General features: G+C 38.9%; 4 protein-coding genes across 8 annotated transcripts in view; all 4 read right to left on the reverse strand.

The window, feature by feature from the left end:
* The window catches only part of Lmpt (four and a half LIM domains protein limpet), a 68,841-nt gene extending 59,481 nt beyond the window's left edge, over positions 1 to 9,360 (reverse strand). Inside the window, exons 1-2 of one of the 3 annotated variants that reach the window (XM_089259291.1) lie at positions 9,226 to 9,360; positions 7,787 to 8,019 (exon numbers count right to left, since the gene is read on the reverse strand). In XM_089259291.1, coding sequence (XP_089115417.1) covers positions 7,787 to 7,864 — 78 coding nt within the window. In that variant the 5' untranslated portion in view covers positions 7,865 to 8,019; positions 9,226 to 9,360. Of the gene's footprint in view, positions 1 to 7,786; positions 8,057 to 9,225 lie in introns of all 3 variants that reach the window. The other 2 variants (XM_089259289.1, XM_018100858.3) reach the window with 2 other exon arrangements.
* Positions 9,361 to 9,795: 435 nt separating this feature from the next.
* Positions 9,796 to 11,799, reverse strand: LOC108651290 (coiled-coil domain-containing protein 22 homolog). The gene has a single exon (XM_018100869.3). The coding sequence runs from the start codon at positions 11,648 to 11,650 to the stop codon at positions 9,974 to 9,976; it is 1,677 nt and encodes a 558-aa protein (XP_017956358.1). The 5' UTR covers positions 11,651 to 11,799; the 3' UTR covers positions 9,796 to 9,973.
* Positions 11,800 to 11,967: 168 nt separating this feature from the next.
* sinah (sina homolog) lies at positions 11,968 to 14,406 on the reverse strand. Its single transcript, XM_018100873.3, has 2 exons — positions 14,211 to 14,406; positions 11,968 to 13,406 (listed from the first exon to the last, which is right to left on the reverse strand). Exon 2 carries the CDS (start codon positions 13,375 to 13,377, stop codon positions 12,403 to 12,405), a length of 975 nt encoding a protein of 324 aa, XP_017956362.1. The 5' UTR covers positions 13,378 to 13,406; positions 14,211 to 14,406; the 3' UTR covers positions 11,968 to 12,402.
* Positions 14,407 to 14,759: 353 nt separating this feature from the next.
* Positions 14,760 to 19,362, reverse strand: sina (E3 ubiquitin-protein ligase sina). 3 transcript variants are annotated; one of them, XM_018100874.3, is made up of 2 exons: positions 18,394 to 19,362; positions 14,760 to 16,813 (listed from the first exon to the last, which is right to left on the reverse strand). In XM_018100874.3, the coding sequence occupies exon 2, from the start codon at positions 16,672 to 16,674 to the stop codon at positions 15,730 to 15,732; it is 945 nt and encodes a 314-aa protein (XP_017956363.1). In that variant the 5' UTR covers positions 16,675 to 16,813; positions 18,394 to 19,362; the 3' UTR covers positions 14,760 to 15,729. The 3 variants fall into 3 exon arrangements, with proteins under 3 accessions (XP_017956363.1, XP_089115385.1, XP_089115386.1); XM_089259259.1 differs by lacking the exon at positions 18,394 to 19,362 and adding an exon at positions 18,132 to 18,162; XM_089259260.1 differs by lacking the exon at positions 18,394 to 19,362 and adding an exon at positions 17,276 to 17,443.
* Positions 19,363 to 19,396: the final 34 nt, after the last annotated feature.

Here is a 19,396-nt window from a genome sequence, read left to right on the forward strand (position 1 = left end):
CAGCTGCAACAGCAAACGCTGCAGACACTCGACTCGACTTGCTGTTGAGCTGTTGCCGGCTTCGAGTGCTGTTCGAGTAGTTGGACCATTAACGAAATCCAAATGTTTTGCTCAGTCTTTGCCCAGTTTGCGTTTGCGATGACGTCGAGCTTTATTTTAACAACAACAACAACAACAGCAAGAAAAGTAAAACAATTTTGTTTAATTTACTTATTGGCAAACATAACTCGTTTTCTTAGCCGTTATCTCTGCGCTGCGCGACGGCGGCGAAACTTTGCCAATTATCAAAGGCCACAGTGAAAAGCTCAATTGGGCAATGAAAGAAAAGAAAACTGTCTACGCACAGTTATAATTAGACTTTATAGATAAGGTCTCCCCAGCTCATTCGCCATTGGGTATAAGTGTTAGTAGTGAAAGAATTGCTTTTATCATAATTAGTATTAGTACGGAGATTGTTTCGATTTTTATCATTATTTATCATTGTCATTGGCATTGTCATTGTCATTGTCATTGTCATTGTCATTGTCATTGTCATTGTCATTGTCATTGTCATTGTCATTGTAATTGTAATTGTCATTGTCATTGTCATTGTCATTGTCATTGTCATTGTCATTGTCATTGTCATTGTCATTGTCATTGTCATTGTCATTGTCATTGTCATTGTCATTGTCATTGTCATTGTCATTGTCATTGTCATTGTCATTGTCATTGTCATTGTCATTGTCATTGTCATTGTCATTGTCATTGTCATTGTCATTGTCATTGTCATTGTCATTGTCATTGTCATCACTATCATTATCATTATCATCATAATTATCCCACCTACATATATGCACTCTCACTTTGATTAATTCTAGAGCATTAAAACTTCAATGTCTCGCTCTCTCTTGTCCGCTCACCTGTTTTGGCGTTGGCTTCGCAGGTGATTAGCAATATTTGAGGCGTATTTTAGGCTAAACAAATTGCAATAATATTGCAAAATATTGCAATGAGAAACGAAACTGTTTACGTCCCATAAATGTTCAGCTAATGCTAATTGATGCCATTTGGCACTCGGGGGAGTAACGTGAGTTGAATCCGAATCAAACGATATGGATAATGCCAAACAGCTGGTCAAATGATCGCATCAATTTCACATAAATTTGCTATTTTTGATACTCGCTCGATTCAGCTCAAAAGTGTCTAAAAATAACAAGAAACAAATAAAAACTGCAATTAACTAGCGAAATGCTGGCCAGCTGTTCGAAAGCCAATCAACGAATTAAAAACAACAACAAAAATCAATTAAATTATGAATATCATAATATTTATACAAACATAATATTTATGTGTACATACATGTATGAGATGAGCCGGGCGCCGCTCTTGATAGGCGGTACGCACGCCAAATGCCCCGCCCAGTTGACAAATGTGACTCGGCTGGGCAATAAATAAACAAGAGATGCGATAAACGTGACACGAGACTAGGGGAGAATCGTGTTTTGCTCTATGCACGAAATTTACTTGAAATACATGAATGCAAATTGAAAGCAAAGTGGCGGAAGGTCAGCAAATGAAATAATTATTCAATTTTTGGTTAGTTAAGTATGAAGTGGAGATCTGGGCATCTAAGGCTTCTCTGTTTGGGATTCGATGAGCATGGAATTTCTAAAATATTTCAAATTATGTCAAATATATCAAGCAGTATTCTAGATAAAGAGAGGATTACTAGAATAATACCTTTTATAAATATCATTATAACACTAATAGATTCATAAATTATCTGACCGACAAATTATGATGAAAGTGTAAAAAACTCTGTTGAGCTTTTAAGAGCACTACGAGCTAAACATGCACAAATTATTGTAGTTGACTATTAAAGACTATTGAACGCCCTAGAAATTCTCTGTTAAATAATTCCCTTAAGCCAAATTTCAACATTTTTTGATAATACAGATTATGGAAGTTGTTTTTGGATTTTAGCTAGCTTTAAGCCTGATGAAACAAGTGAATACATATGTATATGATACTATATATAATAATAATAATATGTCTATAATATATGCATGTAATCTATATCGAAAGCCACGCGCCCATCGCTAAGACACGCACTGTTTGCAGGGGTAGTCCGGTCGCTGTTCGTGCAACCGGCTCGTTGCGCAAACAGTGCCACATGATATGACCGGGTCGGAGCACAAGCCAAACTGGCCAAAAAACAAAAAAAAAAAAAGAATAAAACAGAAGCAAAGAAAAAATAGCCATTCCGTTGGCCACCTGGCAAAAAGCGACTAAAAGGTGCGCTAGCTATCTAACTGATAGAAGAGTCCCCCACATGCCACATGCCTCGTGCCCTTGTGCCCCCTGCCCCCTGTGGCCAGTCAGTGCGTAACTGAACGTAGTTTTTGGACTAACACACCCAGGGGAAATATAAGAGCGACACGCAACAATTACCAGGCCAGCGAATGATTATGCTGAGAGCCAGAGCCAGAGCCAGAGGCAGAGCCATGCCCACGTTGACAGAAGGGCGGGTGTTAAGTTCCTTAGAAGGTAGACATAGACTATGTATATATGTATATAATTTGTTGCGCAGCTGAAGCTGGTGCTATGAAAACTAATAATGCAATTAAAAAGTTGACAAAGTTGTCAAAGTTGTCAATTTGCCAGACGTAACTTAGCAAAGTGCAAGGTTTTTAAAACGCAAATAAGCAAAGCATGCAATATACATACATACATATACATACATACATACATATAACAAGATACATAGTATATATGGCTATATATACAGATACATATCAGCTCGCCTAGCTTAGCCGCAGAACGCGTCGTATCCACTTAAGCTAAACACATTATAGACCTCAACTTGGTTATATATTTCATGTTGAATATGAGCTCTGAGCTCTGCAGCTGCTGCTGCTGCTGCTGCTTCTTCTTTCTCCTGTTTGCCACTGGATGCTGCGGATGACTCAGTTTATGGCATAGCCATAGTTTTTCAGCAGAAATGCCGAGGAGAACACGAACTCGAGGCTGAAATTGAAAGTTGCAGGCAAATGCTGCAAGAGCGGGGGGTGAGAGCGAGGGTGAGGGCGACTCATGCAACACGATGATGCAGCAGCAGCAGCAGCGAAAAGGTTGCAGCGCTGCTTGGACTACGAAATACCCCAAAAAATATATGTACTATATACATACATATGTATATGTATGTATATACATGCATAGGCGACAGCTCGTTATGCTAAATCAATTTGTGGCCAACGAGTTCAATGGACAGCCAAATATGTTAACTAGCAACCATAAAGATTATAAACAAAATTCTTTAATTATAATTTTTGTTTCTTTATGAGCTTCAAGCGAAGCAAAGGTCGTTCGTTAAGCTTTATAGTTGGCAATGTTAAATCAGATTTGCCTTGGCGTAAAAGAATTGCGAAATTCTAGCTGGAATTGAAAGTGATTTAAGAGGCGGGAATTCCTAGATGCAATAAGAAATACAATTTAAATCTCACTTATATATATATAATTTAAATGATGTGAGATATACACAGTATAAAGGAACACAACTCAAGCAGACCGGATTCTGCTGCTGAAGATCTCGAATGACTCATAATGAAATGTTGACTGTAAGCCTTTCAGATTCCAAAAACTGAACTCACTTTATGCCTTACAATTTTATGACCGTTATTTACTTCCAATCGTTTGGCAAAGATCAGCAAAATTTTGTTTAAATTTGGCTGCAGATCAACGAGTTTTTAGCAACTTTAGCATAGATCAGCAAGTTTTGTATTAAGTTCTGACTGGCTCATAATATTTTCCTGTACAAGATTTTGTAAACTTTAGATGTTGATTCGCTCGTGTAACTCAGTTAACAGATCTACTTCATATGCTCCACATTATTTCAACTTTACTACTACTAAAACTATTGATAATTAATAGTAGCTAGAGATATAGAGATATAGATAAGGTCAGAGAGGTATTTTTAACTATAAATACATTTATTTAAAGTATATATTCGTATACTAACTTATCGCAAACATACCCCATTTAGCAGCAACACTTCCTGTACAGGGTATAACAGCTTCAAGTGTGTAAATTGAGTCAAAATTCTGTGGCACATATATTGAAAGTGCCCCCCGGTCTAAGAAATCGAAGATCTTTAACTCGAACGCCTTGCCAAAATGCAATTAAACGAGCTTTTCATTGTAAGCTTTAGCATTATCATTATTATTGTCATTAGCGTTATTATTATTGCCCGGCTCATTACGCGCGTGTGAGCTTTACGTACGGGTAATATAAAATGCGATTCTGGTACGGATATGCTTAGGCTGTTGTTGTTGTTGTTGTTGCTGTTGCTTCTCTTGTTGTTGTTCTTGTTTTCTGTAGGTTCTGTTGATGATCTCATCGATTGCATCAGATTTCGCACGGCATGTCGTTATGTGGCTCACAATTTAAACTGAAATTCTTGTTGATGTTTTTTTTTTTTTGTTTCTTTTTTTTTTTTTTTTGGTTTTTTCTGTCTTTTTGTAAAATACATATGCAGAATATTTGAAATTGGCTGTTAGCACGACAATCGCGCTGATGATAGCCGAGCTGCGCATATAAACACATGCACACACATACAAGCATACATATTTTTATATATAATATATAAACCTCCATAGCAAAACGCATTAAAGGCGCGCCAAATATTTCTTCATGGCCAATGCCATCAAAACTTTGCTGCATTGGACTATAAAAAAACCTACATGGGTATACAAAAAAACAGAAAACAAAAACAAATATATAAGTATATATAAGTATGGGTAAATAACTTCATTTAAAACTTTGCGCAGGTCCCTGAGAAATTGATTGATCTGCATTCAGGTTCAAATGAAATTAACACTGCGCCTCACGACTGCGACTGCGAAATGTGGCAAATCAATCAGCCAAATAAAATATATAAAAACAACAACTTTGCGGATTGCCACGGCTTTTAACGTTATACTCGTTTTGGGTAAGTGAAACGGGCATATGCGGTTTATTACTTAGTTGTTGCAGAAGAAGAATAATATATATGTACATATATTCTTATATGCAAAATTCATTGCTTCAATTCGAATTTTTCTCTATGAGTTTCTTAGGCTGGCAAACAAAATCTTTATGATTATTTCATCACAACATTATTAGCTAGCTTAAATATGAGCACACCCAGTGAAGGCGTGGCAATTCGCAAACATCTATAACTTCCATAAAATCTATATCTATATATCTCTAAATATATTTCTATAGCTATTCTTCCACATCATGCATAATTAAAAAGCTTCTTTGAGTGAAGATCTAAAAAAGTTTTTGCCAAGACTTATCGCTGAATAACTGTTCCGAAAATCTATGACATCAAATGACTAATCAGATTTTTAAATGGGTATACTCTCTAATGTAGGCGTGGTAAGGTCAGCCAAATCAGTAATTAATAGAGATTTAGAGCATGAGACAAGGACTGCAGCAGAAAGGCCAGCTAAAATTTATATGTCAAAGGTTCTCTTCCCTTGCCTTTCTCTTAAGAACTAACCCAAAAGTAGCTCTCAGTCTGTAGTAACCTCGTCTGGGACGGTTCCTTCTCTCTGCTTGTCACGCAAATTAATATATCTTATTTAAAGTTCTGACAGCAATGCGTTGACAATATCTTTGTGAAAGCAAAGCAAGAGCCATAAATAATCCGATTAGCATATCGAATTGTAAGATGTCTATAGAGAACACATCCATATTCTGATCAAATATATCGCAGTATATTATTCGTATTATAATCAAAGCACAATTTCGACACAAGTCAAGTTCTCTCTATTTCTCCTTTATTATAACTCATTGACCTCTGGTTAAACTCAAGCTTCGAATTTGTTGCTCGCTTGCTTTCATTGTTGTTGTACTTATCGTACCTAATTATATATATTTACATATAGACAATGTATATAGAGTGTATTTTGTATTTTGCATACCAAATGAATTTTTGACGTCAGTGCAAATGCACTGCACAGAGAACAAAAGTACAAAATAACAATACAAATGGCATGGAATGTGTCCCTGGTTAATCATATTACACAGATGATTTACTACTAAATTGAGGCTTCCAATATATAAAATATGATATATAATTGGGTATGCCGTTATGCAGTGCTAGAATATTATCTATAAATGATTTATAAGCAGATGGGGCCCTTTGACGAGGCTTTGAATATATAATAAATAATACACTTGATTTATTAAGATCATTCCCTCTAAAAAAAGATATTAAAATTCTATATAAGTAATTTAATAGTTATTTAAAAGTACAAAGTTTACATATTATTTCATACTTTTTTCCAATAAGTAATACAAATACATTTGTTATCATTTGGCAATAAATTTATAGCCAGGCTGCTATCGATAACTGTTGCTTTTGCATTTTTTATGCAATTCCACTAGAAAGTGGCTCTATTCTTATCACGTTGACTGAGTACAAGAACATATTTTATATAAATAATAATCTGCTTTAGTTTCATATCCCTTAAGCTATTTCGTTATCGATAACGACTTGAGCAGAAATAATAATTTAACTAATTTTAGAAATGACTTTTGATTAAAGTAAAACTGCAAATGTTTGTTTACAGACTCATAATTTAATATTAAAAACGAAATCGAAAGTATGGATAATTATTTAGATTTTATAAGCAATGCAAATAAAATGAAAATTGCAAATAAATCATAAATCCAGAAATCCAATAATAATAATTTCCACTGAATTTTCTGATACATAAGCAATAAAATGATCGATCGATGTTTTATAAAGACCCAAATAGCTACATAGGTATATGCTATACGCATATAGAAAGACAGCAATCGATTATCAGTTAACGGTATCTGCCTATATCTTATCAAGAGCGATATCGATTTGAGCCAGAGCAAATGCCACATGATTAGTCAGAGAGTGTCGAGAGTTTGGAGAGGCCCCAATAAAGACAAATCTGATGTGGCATGTGATTTAAGACATGAAGAACATTTCGATTACCTGGCAACTGGCTAAATTACGACATAGGGCAGACAGATGGATATATTCCTCTATCTGTTTATCTTACATACAGATGTGCTCAGTCCATATAAATATATGTGTGTAGTATATTATATGTATATGTATATATGCATAGATATAGTCTGGAGTGTATGTATATATACATTGTACATTGCACAAGCAAATCGAATCAAACAAAAGCCCGCCAAATGTTTATACATTTTAGCCATGCCAAGAATACAAAACACATTTCAACTTCTTTTTTTCGATGCCCGTTCATCGTGTGGTGAAGGAGTATATTGGGTTTCTTTCTGAAGTTTTCGCATATCTATGTATGTCTGATAGTATTAGAAGTAAGGACCAAAGATCTTATAATTACTTTACTACTATTCACCTTCGAATTCCACATCGATTCTAATCTACAAATAGATCTAAAGGCAACCCTATAGAGTCAAATTATCATCCACTGTCCAGGCAAAGCCAAATAGCAAAATATCAAAATGCTATTGCTATTGCTTGTTTATAAACGAGTATCATGCAATCGTTTACGGCCGCCTGCTACATTCTCGATTGATTCTATTTTTTGTTGTATTTAGTTCGCTTTCTGCTCTTTCAGGGCGATCAATAAAAAGCACAGGAAGCACACGCATTTGGTAGCATTTAAAAATAGCTAGCTATTAAATTGAAGGCAACTATCCCAAAGGACTCGAGACTAAGCACTCAGCACTTAGCACTTGCCACTGCCAATGAGAACTGAGCAGAAGTTGGGGAAGTCAGGGAAGTGGGACTCACCTTCTCGGCAAATTCCTCGCGCGGTCGTCGCGAAATTGTGGGCGCATTCATGAGTTCCTTTGTGGGTGATGGTGTCATTGTTAATAATTTTTCGATTTCTTTTTGGCTTTTCACTTTCTCTTTATTTTTCACACAATTTATTGAAATGCAATTTTAATTTGTATTGCTGCTGCTTAATTTGTATTATTGCTTTTCGTTACACTCTGCTACAAGGCATTCGTTTCGATTATGTGCTGTTAGAGTAATGATTTCATTTACAGTAGTCGCTCGCTAAATGGAAATTTTAATGAATGTGAATTGCTTGATATAAAAATTAATAATAATAAATTGAAAACTATTATTTATTCCTTTTTATAATTATATTAGATTTTATTCATTATTATTTATAATTAATATTAAAATCTTTAAAAATATTTATTGATTATTTAAAACATTGCTACGAATGCCTATAAAACCCAATTCTTATTAGACTTCCATAACATTTTCTTGTAGCTCCCATTTATGCGAGGGACAGCCGTAATATTCAGATTTTGTTTCACATTATCATATTTAACGTCTTTTTTAGCTTCAAGCAAATTATTGCGTAGTTGGTTAAAAATGTCGCTAACGTAATAAATTCACCGCACTTTTTTTTCAATTTTTATTCTTTATATATATGTTATTGACATTTTAATTATGGCCTGGGCGCTAGTGCTGGCGTGACGTGTACCGTTAGTTCTTTTTTCCACCGTGTTTTCATAATTATTTTTAGTGCACAAATCATTCGATATGAAAACCCGACGCCGGCCGGCTTACTGCGAATTGGAGTCGAATTCGTTTTGGGCACTCACGACCTTCAGCACGAATTTTAGCAATTCTAATTGGGAAGGCAATTGGTTAAGCGTCGTTTTTTGTTGTTGCGGCTGCTGTTTCTTGTTTCTTTTCTTTTTTTGTAATTATGGCCTGCAGCAGTGGCAAAAGGGCCGGCAACGTCATCAGCGACCAAGCGCAACAGTTTGTTGAAGGCGAAATGCTTGCACACAAACACACACACACACACGCATACATACATTCAGGCACAGAGGGAGAGCATAGGCACACACACACATACATGCATACAGACAGGCAGGCTCGCTAGCACAGAGTCACACACAATTACACACGCGGCACACACGCACACCGGTTAAACTTGTTATCGCGGCAGCATGCAAAAGAACCTAAAACTCTAGGCCACAAACGAGTTCTGGAGCGGCACCAGCAGCAACAACAAGAGGCACCCAGCACCAACACAACAAAACTTTATTTTGATTGTATGTTGCCTCTTGTTGTTTAGTTTAATTAAAGTTTTATTTTGGAAGTAGAATGAAACGAGAACAAAAAAAAAAGGAGGGAAACCCTTAAGCACTAGGCCTGAGCACTTATGTGGGTCCAGGCCAAGTGCCTGTTGCTTGGAAATTTACTTTAAATTAAAAACAAACGAAAGTAAATCAACAACAAAAATGAAACGAAAACACGACGCGACCAGCCGCCAACGCGCTGCAGCTTCAAACACTTCAAAAGGCGAGCAACAACTAACAGCCGGGTCCAGGGCCGGCTGTTATAACTGCCGCTTCACATTCAAAAGCCAGAGGGAGTAAAGCAAGAGAACAACAAACGGATTGGCCATGGCGAACTTTGAATGCGCTGCAAAGTACGAATGTCATGTAAGTGAACAAAGTTTGTATACGAGCTTAGCCAATATACAATATAAATTAGTCTTCTAATAAATATTAACAGTTTTAATATATATAGTTTTTATTAAGAAATCAACGACAATAGTAAATGTAACATATTCACACTTCACATCGTCAAACCTGTTCATGTAGGGTATAAAGAGCGCATGCTCAAAAAGAGCGTAAAAGTAAGAGAGCGCAGCCGGCAAAGAGACCATTCACACTGGTTAAGCGAGTGTTGAACACTGCGCGAAAAAGCTAATAGCGGAAAGCTAAACAAGTGAGAATATATAAATACCGAACAATTAAAGAGGTTGCTTTATATATATGCTGATCAGGTCCGTTTATTTAGCTTTTTACAAAAAAATGCATAAATATTGAGAATTGGTTACGAGAAACTACGCTTTGCGAAAGTGATCTGTTTTAATTGGCACTAATACATAAGTAATATGGTAATATACTAATATCGTTAATCATTTATCGTTAATCGTTATGGTTAGGCGATTGTTATTGCATTCTCCACTGTGCGTATTTGTGTTTGCAGCTCCTGAATGTGCTGTTCGAACTTCTGAATGTCACCCGTGATTTGCTGCAGACTGACGAGCACGTTCTTCATCTTCTCACTGTCGATCTGGACTTCCAGCTCGCGTATCTCCTTGCTCACGTTGCCCGTGTTGGAGACGCACTCGACCAGCTCGCTGCAATGGCTATGCAACTGAGCGAGCAGCTTATATGCCTTCTTCGCATGCAGATCGTGCTTGGCGCTCTGGAAGAGCAGGTCGTCCGTGTAGTTGAATTGACGCTCTAGCTGCGCTGCAACCACATTGAGCTGCTTCTGCAGCTGCCTTGTGTCGTCGAGCACTCGGAAGATGTCCTCACGCTGTTTCCGTATGTTTCCAATGAATTCGTGAATGCGTCGAGTGTATTCCTTACGTGGTGCCAGCTGAGTCTGGGTTGCACTACGCAGGGTAAGCTCGTTGTGCAACTGGGTTCTGGCCAGCAGCTCCTGCTCCAGCTGCTCAATTTCCAGGCGCACGCGCTGCACCTGCTGCGTTTCCTGCGCTGACTTGAGGCTCTCCAGAGTGTTCAGCAGGGGATTACGATATTCCTGCCACTGCTGCGTCAGGGTCTGCCGCTTCGCTTTGGTTGCGAGCAGCAGCGCTTCGAGCTTGGCCACGTTCTGTTCCGGCTCCGCTAGCACCAGGCAGCTGCGCTCATGCAACTTTACCACTGCCTGCAGGCGCTCCAGCTCCTGCTCCGCTTCAGACTCGCGTGCCTTCAAAGCTTCGATGCAGTTGGTCAGCGTCTTGCGCTGCTTCAACAACAGCTCTGATTGTGTGCGCAGCTGCTGCACTTCATCCGTCAGCTTTTGCACTGGAGTTGCCGCCGTCTCTGCACTGCTGGTTGCCTGCTTAACAGCTGGCACCGGACCAGGACTAGGTGGCACTTCGCCCACTTCCTCTTTAGCCGGCACTGCCATCACAGCCTTTGGTACCTGCTCGCCGCAGCGCTCCAAATCATTTTTGTGCATTACGGAGGCAATGAGATCGAAAGCGGTGCCATCCACTTGTTGGAATAAATTGGGCGCCAACTGCTCGAAATACTGTTGCACTTCCTTGCTGCGCTCCGAGAAATTGGCCCCAGGCACATTGAGATTCAGATGCGGCTTGAACTCAATGCACTGGCAGCTGCAGCCTTGCCTCCGCCTGTTGGCAACAGTGCGACAATACTGGGGCACCCAAGGCGCCTTCAACTGCTCCGACAACTGCCTGCGCACCTCTCGCTGCAGTTGTTCCCGGGCACTTAGGGAATGTGACTTATCAGCCAAATCGATTTGCTGTCGCTCCCGCGGCAGTCGCTCAATCAAATGCATCAGCAGGCGACGCAGCTCTACGGCGTTGGGATATAGAAAGATTTGATATCCAATGTCACCACGATAGCCCTGCTCCTTGCAACGCTCAGCCAACGTCGTGGCCACACTGAAACGTTGTGCCATCGCTCCACCTGGCAAGAATCGTGGCAGTTCCTTCATCGAAGGATCGATTTCCAGCAAGCAGCTAGAAACGGCACGTACCACCTGTTCTGGCGTGAAATTGGCCAGCTGATCCGTGGGCTCGATGCTGTCATCGATTTGCTGCAGCTGGTGCATAATAATTTTGTCCACTTCGTCCATTATTGCATTTATTTACGTTTATTTTGGCATTTTAGTTAAATTGGTTTGTTTTTCGATAGCCAGCAGGTAGTTATCGATAAGATTAGCCACAATTTGACATTCACAGTGAAACGCAGACAAACAAAATACCAAAAACATGTTTTATGGCACTTGTGGCCACTTATGGCACATATTTTATGGCACATGTGGCGGCAAAATTGAAAAATTGACAATGCTTACAGATTTTGATATAAATTATATAAAATGTGCAATAAAAATACAATATACAAAATTTGTTTACCGAAATTTCTGTTAACAAAAAAGACGCTGGGAGAGACTTGGGTTACAGTTGACAATTATTGGTTTCCAACTTGTCCAATATTTATTATTATCTGGTTTTTGGATCAAGTGAAATTTATACATAAATATGCTTTGCTATCAGCGCTTATCCAGTTTTGTTTTGCTATTATTATTATTTTTTTTGTGTTATTGCTTGCCACCCAGACATGGTAGATTTGAAATGACATCTAGCCACGGAGCATTACGAGGAATGTACATTTGCGAGCACATAAGGAATAGAGATATATGTATATACATATACACACACACATATATATATGTATATATATAAATATAGGCGAATACATATACATATGTATACATATATGCATATATAGACTGCTGACCTAACTGGACCGATGGCAGATTAAATGGTTATATAAATATATATACATATGTATATATACACTATATATGCAGAGTTCTTCTATATTCTAATCATTGTTGTTGGCCCTTTTGATGATGATGTTTAAAGCCAAATTTCCATCCTCGGAAAACTGTTCCACCGTTGATTTGTTGAGCACCAGAAAATCGGCATTCGTATAGGTCACGAAACTTTCGCGTATGGAACGTGGCTTGGACTTCCATTTGAGGGTGCGATTGTTGGCCTCCAATGAGATCAGATAGTCAAAGTCGGCCGCATCGCGCATTGTCCCGATCATGCGACAGGCGGCGAAATATTGCTGACAGCCCTCGCCCAACTGCACCTTCTCCAGCGATAGCAGAAAATGGCGGCCGTGACACGACTGTATCATCGTCCAATCGAGTGCGCCCACCTGATTGACGTTGGTGGCCAAGAAGATGATGTCGGTGCCCTCCATGGTGATCACATTCTGATGCGTGCTAACAAAATGTTTGTATACGTCCTTCAGGGCACCCTGCCACACGCACTTCTCATCCGGATAGGGGCAGAAATATGGACGGAATTCGCAGTCCTCCTCATGCGCCTTCTTGTCCGAGTAGGAGAGACGCACACGGCAGCCATAGCAGGCATGCTTGCAGGGAAAGATCAGTTTCGAGCCCACCTTCTCCATGGCCAGATTGCGTATATTGCTCATCGGGACACGGCAAACGGGACAGACATTTAGCTTATTCCGGCACTGTGAGCAAATGAGATGGCCTCGCGAGCATTGCATTATCGGTGGCATCATATATCCAAAGCAAACGGGACACTCCAATAGTGAGACCAAAAAGTCTCTGGTCGCCGTCTCCGTCTGCTTGTCGCAGTCGCTGCTGCAGTTGCCGTTGCCATTGTTGTTGCCGTTGCCGTTGCTATTGCTGCTGCTGCCACCTTCGACCTGGTCGAGCGGCGATGTCGCCTCTTGCTCCTGGTTGCTGTTGTCCTTGGGCGTCGCAACAGTCGCTGCTTGTGGGGCATCAGCGGCAGGACGCTGACGGCGTGGTTGCATGATTTATTCTCGATTGCACGTAGGTTCCTCTAAAATATATATATTTATAGATATATATATATATATAAATGATATATGTGTGTATGTGTGTGTGTGTGCAAAAGTGTGGTAAGTGTGTGTGTGTGGATTCCTTAGACTAAAAGTGAAAGCACTTTTCAAATTTTGCGCGCCGCGTTTAGTACATGCGTAACGGGTATTTCCGTATGCCTATCTACCGAAAAATAAGGCGGGTTTACTTTGTGAAGGCGGAGCGGGGGGTCTTTAAAAAATAAAATCGAAACTTTCAGAGTTAATTTTTCGTACGCTTGGCAATTTAGTTCTGTTTAAAAAAAAATTATATTGAAATTCAAGAAAACTAAAATTTGTTCGTCTGTTTTGTGGCAATAGAATCATGGAAATGGCCTGGCCTGCTCTAATCAAATGCCAGTGTTCTCCTAAACCACCTCACAACCGACCCAGAGCAAGCAAAGCTGATGATCATGAAAGTGTTTCCAAAGGGAAAATCGGAAAAAAATATTATGAATAGGAGAATGGGAACTGAGCCTATAAAATGATATAAAAGAGGGTAGTCGTGCATAGGGGCTCGAAACGAATCGAAGCCGGAGAAAAAACACTTCAGGATGCTGGAAGTTTATAAAGCTCTCATGTAAACATACAATACGCAGTGGTCTATAAAAAGACAGCGATCGAGAAGCTCAAGACGGTAGTGAAGAGAGAACCGAACAAGATCGACAAAACTGAGGGATCTTAGAGCGCGGATTGGAATCACTTTGAAGCAAACCATAATGATAGACAAAGCAAACATAGACGCAGAGATATCAAAGTATACGTACGTGTAGTGTTGCAAGGACCGAAAACTTGAATTCAGATTCGCTTTAGAATGGACCAAATATATAGACAAAGAATTTACTGAACGTTTAACAAAAATAACAGAAAGAAACACAGAAAGAAATAAGGTAAAAGATGTATATATAAACAAAAGTAATTTTCAGCAACTTTTGCTTATAAAAAAATATGAAAATATTTAAACCATATTTCAAAATGTTAACGAAATTAGCCTACTATATCTATCCCTACAAAATATAGTAGAAATATAAATGTATATAGTATTTTTAAAATACTGCTGAAACAGCAAGTTTTTACAGTAATTACTTACCATAAATAAATATTAAAACAATTACAATCACACTTGATATCAGATTTTCAATTTAGGCAGTCTCTACTGTATTTGCGAATTACTGGCTATCAGCATAGCGCAGAAAAACTTTTTTATTTATATATAGCTTATACGTAGCTTTAATTTCATTGATAAGACTTTTCAGCTTTTTTTTTACTAATCACGTTTATTTTTCTTCTTCTGTAGTTGTCGCATTTGTGTGTGAGTGTGTGTGTGTTTCACTTTGTTATTAAAACTAAATACATTGCAGTTGCATGATGAAACGGTAAGAGTTAAGGTAAAAATCAGTTCATTAACAATTTCCAATTGCATTTGCGAGACAACAAAAACAAAAATCAACTTGTACGGGAGATCGATCTAAATTATATCAAATTTAAACATATTACATTGCTTTTCTCTTTCAACTGTCTTTTTGTTGTAGTTAGAGGGGGCACACTGTGATTGTTATTGTTTAGTTAAAAAAGAAATTGTTGTGTGTGTGTTACGTTTCGTTTTGGCATGAACAAAAATTGTCGCAATCGCTTACAACTCTCGAGTTATTACATAATTATATTATTATTATTATTTATATGTATATATGTACATATATATTTCTATATATATATGCTCTTTATTTTCTTGTATTCTTGTTCATTTCGTTAAAAGTGATGTTTACTTTTATAGCATTTACAAGTATTTCTCTTTTTGTTTTTATTTTTGTATAAAATAATTTACATTAACTAAACTTAGGCTGCATAGTGTAAATGTGTGTGTGTGTGTACTATGAAATGTATGCTTGATGTATGGATGTACGTTATGTTGTAGCTGCTTGTGTGTTCGTACGCCTTACAAACTAAAATTAAACTAAGAAAAAACCCACAAAAATTCTTATTAAATCGATCTTGAATATAGGTATATATGTAAATATGTGTGTGTCTGTGTGTTTTTTGTTTCGTTTCTTTCTCTTTCTCTTCGTTTTGGAAAAAAATGAATATCCTAGAATCTAGCAATTTGGAGACTGACACAGAGACAGACAGACCTGACCTAACCGACCCTACTACATACATACATACGCACATACATGACATGATGTAAACGGCTGTATCATAATAATCGTTTTAGAAACGATTCATATTCCATATTCCATATTCATCATCATACTAGTTACTCTAGCTCCCCCAGAGACGGCGCAATCCTTAGACGAGAGATATGGTTACATTGATGCCCAGATTCCCATTGTCGGCAAACAGTTGCGCAATCGATGTATCAAACACCAGACAATCCGAATTGTGTATAGCAGAGGCAACACCTTCGTGTATGGAACGCGGCATTGCCTCCCAGGTGAGGCGGCGTCGATTGCCATTTAATTCCAGTCGATAGACAAAGTTCTCGGCCTCCTTGCGCGACCCAATTAATTGGACAATGGCAAAGAACTGTTGATGTCCATCATATTTCTCTTGCTTCTCCAGCACGAGCATGAAATGATGGCCGAAGCAGGACTGCATCATCACCCAGTCGACGGCACCGGGCAGATTGATATCGGTGGCCAGAAAGACAATATCTTCGCCCTGCAGCGTGGTAATGCTCTTGTGTGACATCATCAGGTGCTGCATGACTAGATCGAGCGGTCCCTGCCATTTGCATGAGGCGCCCGGACAGGGGCATAGGTATGGCCGGCATTCGCAGGTCTCCTCGTGCTCGGTCTTCTCTGTGTATACGAGTGAGGCAGTGCAGCCGTAGCCCGAATGTTTGCACGGAAATTTCACATTGGTGGCGACCTTTTCCATGGCCAGATTGCGTATGTTGGCCAACGGGCCACGGCATGTGGGGCAGCATGTGAGCTTCGATCGGCACGATACGCAGACCAAATGCCCGCTCGAGCATTGCAATATCGGTGGCAGCACATAGTCAAAGCAAACGGGACACTCGAACAGCGATGTCAGATCGGCAGACATGCCCGCATCACCGCCACCGGCGGACGACAGTGAAGAGCTGGATGAGGACGATGTATTCGCTGATGATGTATTCCCAGCACTGGAGCCGGTCGAGCTGCTCGTATTGGTGGCCACCACTGCCGTGGCTGCTGCTACTGCTGCTGCTGCTGTCGGTTCACGGCGTTTTGGATTGATTTTATTTGACATTGGACTTGCTTGCTTGCCACTAACTACCAGATGGGTCTGCCTCCACTTCAGGTGCCAGTGCAAAAGCAACTGCAGCAATTGCGACGACCCGACGAATCCAGTCAATCGAACTCTTCTAACGTCACCTGCCTCTTGGTCACTGCAACGAGAAACGTAACAACAAATGTGTCATATTAATTACAGTGAATGGCTCAGCTTATATATATACATATGTATATAGTATACATATTGATAATATTTCTTTTAGTCATGCAATATCCAGCTAGCAAGCTATTATTAAATGGATTGTCTAATGAAGGGTAAATGCATATGGGAGCTACAGCAAATGAATGGATTTTTATTCTAGCCATGTGCCAAAACAGAAAAAAGAAGGAAAATAAGAAGCTCTGCAAAACGGGTTTTGAAATTAGAATTCTGAAAAAAAAAAAAATAAATAAAGAGATAGAGCGAAAAACATGTTTTACACACAGGATTGAGGAAATTGGGAGTAAATTTTGGCAACCAATCAGCACACAACTTATTTGTAAAGCTATAGTAAAAGTCCTATTTTATGGCTATTTTTCTATGAACACAAAAAAAGCCCATAGAAATGAATGCTAACCTTGGCTAACGGCCCTTCCTCAATGAATCCTAACCGACCTTTAACTGTACAAATTATCTTGACAATGCTCAGCTATCATTAACCAAATTGTCCAAATATTCGTCGCAATTAATAATTAGATTTGGTGGTTTTTTCTTTCTTGTTGCTCATGTTATGTTTATTGTCGTTGTGCCAAGGCTCCAACTGTTTAAATCTTGATATTGTATTTCTGGGCTGGTTTAGGCGCGTGTACAAAAACGCGCAAATACACAAAAAAAAGCACGTCTTATCAGAGCCGATGACAAATGCAGTTCATTAATGCTGACGGTGTGTCCAAGACATACGCAGGAGCAAATGCTTGCACAGTGGTACAAGACTCAAAGTTTGTGATATGCAAAAAGGGTTGAGAAATGTTTTCCGATTTACTTGGGAATGAACAGCAAAAGCTCTTTTGATAGAATACCGGTTTAGATTATGACATTTCGTGTCATTATGAAATACATGATAATCTGGAATGGAGCAGAGCCTTCAATATATTTTTTATAGTACTTAAGAAACACACATAAATCGATATATAACTTCCTGAAATAAGAATCTACTGTGCAGCACTCCTAGATTTGTGGCTGCATACGAGATTGTTTGAATGTGTTTGTCTATGTGTGAATGTGTGGAGCATAAACAAATAAGAAGTGACGCGAGTTGCGTCAACAAAATGGGCTTCGTTTTTTTTTTTGTGTGGCAGCAATGAGCAGTGAGTAGGAGCAGAAGTAGAAGGAGGAGCAGAAGACAAAGAGAGAGAGAGAGAGAGAGAGAGGGGTACGTTGGGGCCTAGTTGGTAGCGGCACATAATTAACATTTGGCTCTGTTGGCTGCGTACCGTAAGAAATTTCCATGCGGCGGGGGCAATTACTACTACTGCTGCTGCTGCTACGCTATTGCTGCTATTGCAGCCGTGAATGTAATTAAGTTTTAATTTTGTTTTGTTTTTTTTTTTTTTTTTCAATGAGTTTGCAAAATCAAATAGAAAACGGAAAGCAGAGCACATATGTTAACAACAACAACAACTAAAACGGAACAACAACAACGAAAATTATATGTAAAAATAAACAGCTACAAAATAATCATAAACGTAAACTTACAAAGCTCTGTGTACGAGGCGTCACTGTATGCGTGTGTGTTTGGATTTGTGTATGTGGTGGGTATGAGGCTTTTATCAGTCAGTCAGCCAGCATATGTGCAAGTGTGTGCATTTATATACCACTGTATGTATAAATATATATATATGTATGTATATCCTCGACGATATATGTGTGCGTAAATCAATGCATTTACAATTGCAATCGCAGGTGGCCGCACTTTCAGGTTCGCACACGCACAACAACAACAACAACAAACGCAGAGAAAGAGAGAGAAAATTATAAATTGTTTTCGTCTTTAGCCACCAGCATTATTTTTTATTTATATATTATTTTTTTATATACATCCACAGTTCGGTTCGGTTTGGTTCGGTTCACCTTGTGCCAAACTCGAAATTCAGGCGTGAGCTAATTTCATTTTATTTTTTATCTAATTTTTCATTTATACGCTCGCGCACACACACACTCATTGAATAATATGGCTATATGTACATGTTTGCTGCTGCTGCTGCTGCGGCGGCTGCTGCTTTTGCTGCGTTTTGTAGTTGTATTTTGTGTTTTTTCTCAGCATGAATATCATCTGTTTGGATCGCCTTCGTCGTCCATCGGGTTACAATTTACATACGGGAGACGCAACGCTAAAGGCAGACACACGGCGACGACAACGACAACGGGGGCGGGGGCAGTGGCTTGTGCTGTAGCCAGTAGCCGTAGCCGTAGCTTGAAAATTTGTTTCTACTCTGTATATGTGTGTGTTTGCACTTGGCAAACGTAGCTCGAATTTTGTTATATATATATTTTTTTTTTGCACCAAACACTTGCTTAAAATATTGTCTATTTAGGCTATTACGATTGCAAGCACAACTATTTAACTATTAGCACGTCACACGCGTATTTCTGGCTATTTAATTTTATCTTTAATTTGCCTAGTGCTGGGCAAGCGTAACAGTGCTGACTAACGCTGATGTCGGTATTTTTGGTATTTTAACAGCACAGTGGCAACTCT

This window comes from Drosophila navojoa, chromosome 4, assembly GCF_054131105.1.
Source record: "Drosophila navojoa isolate 15081-1374.11 chromosome 4, UAZ_NAV_1.0, whole genome shotgun sequence".
Lineage (NCBI taxonomy): Eukaryota > Metazoa > Arthropoda > Insecta > Diptera > Drosophilidae > Drosophila > Drosophila navojoa.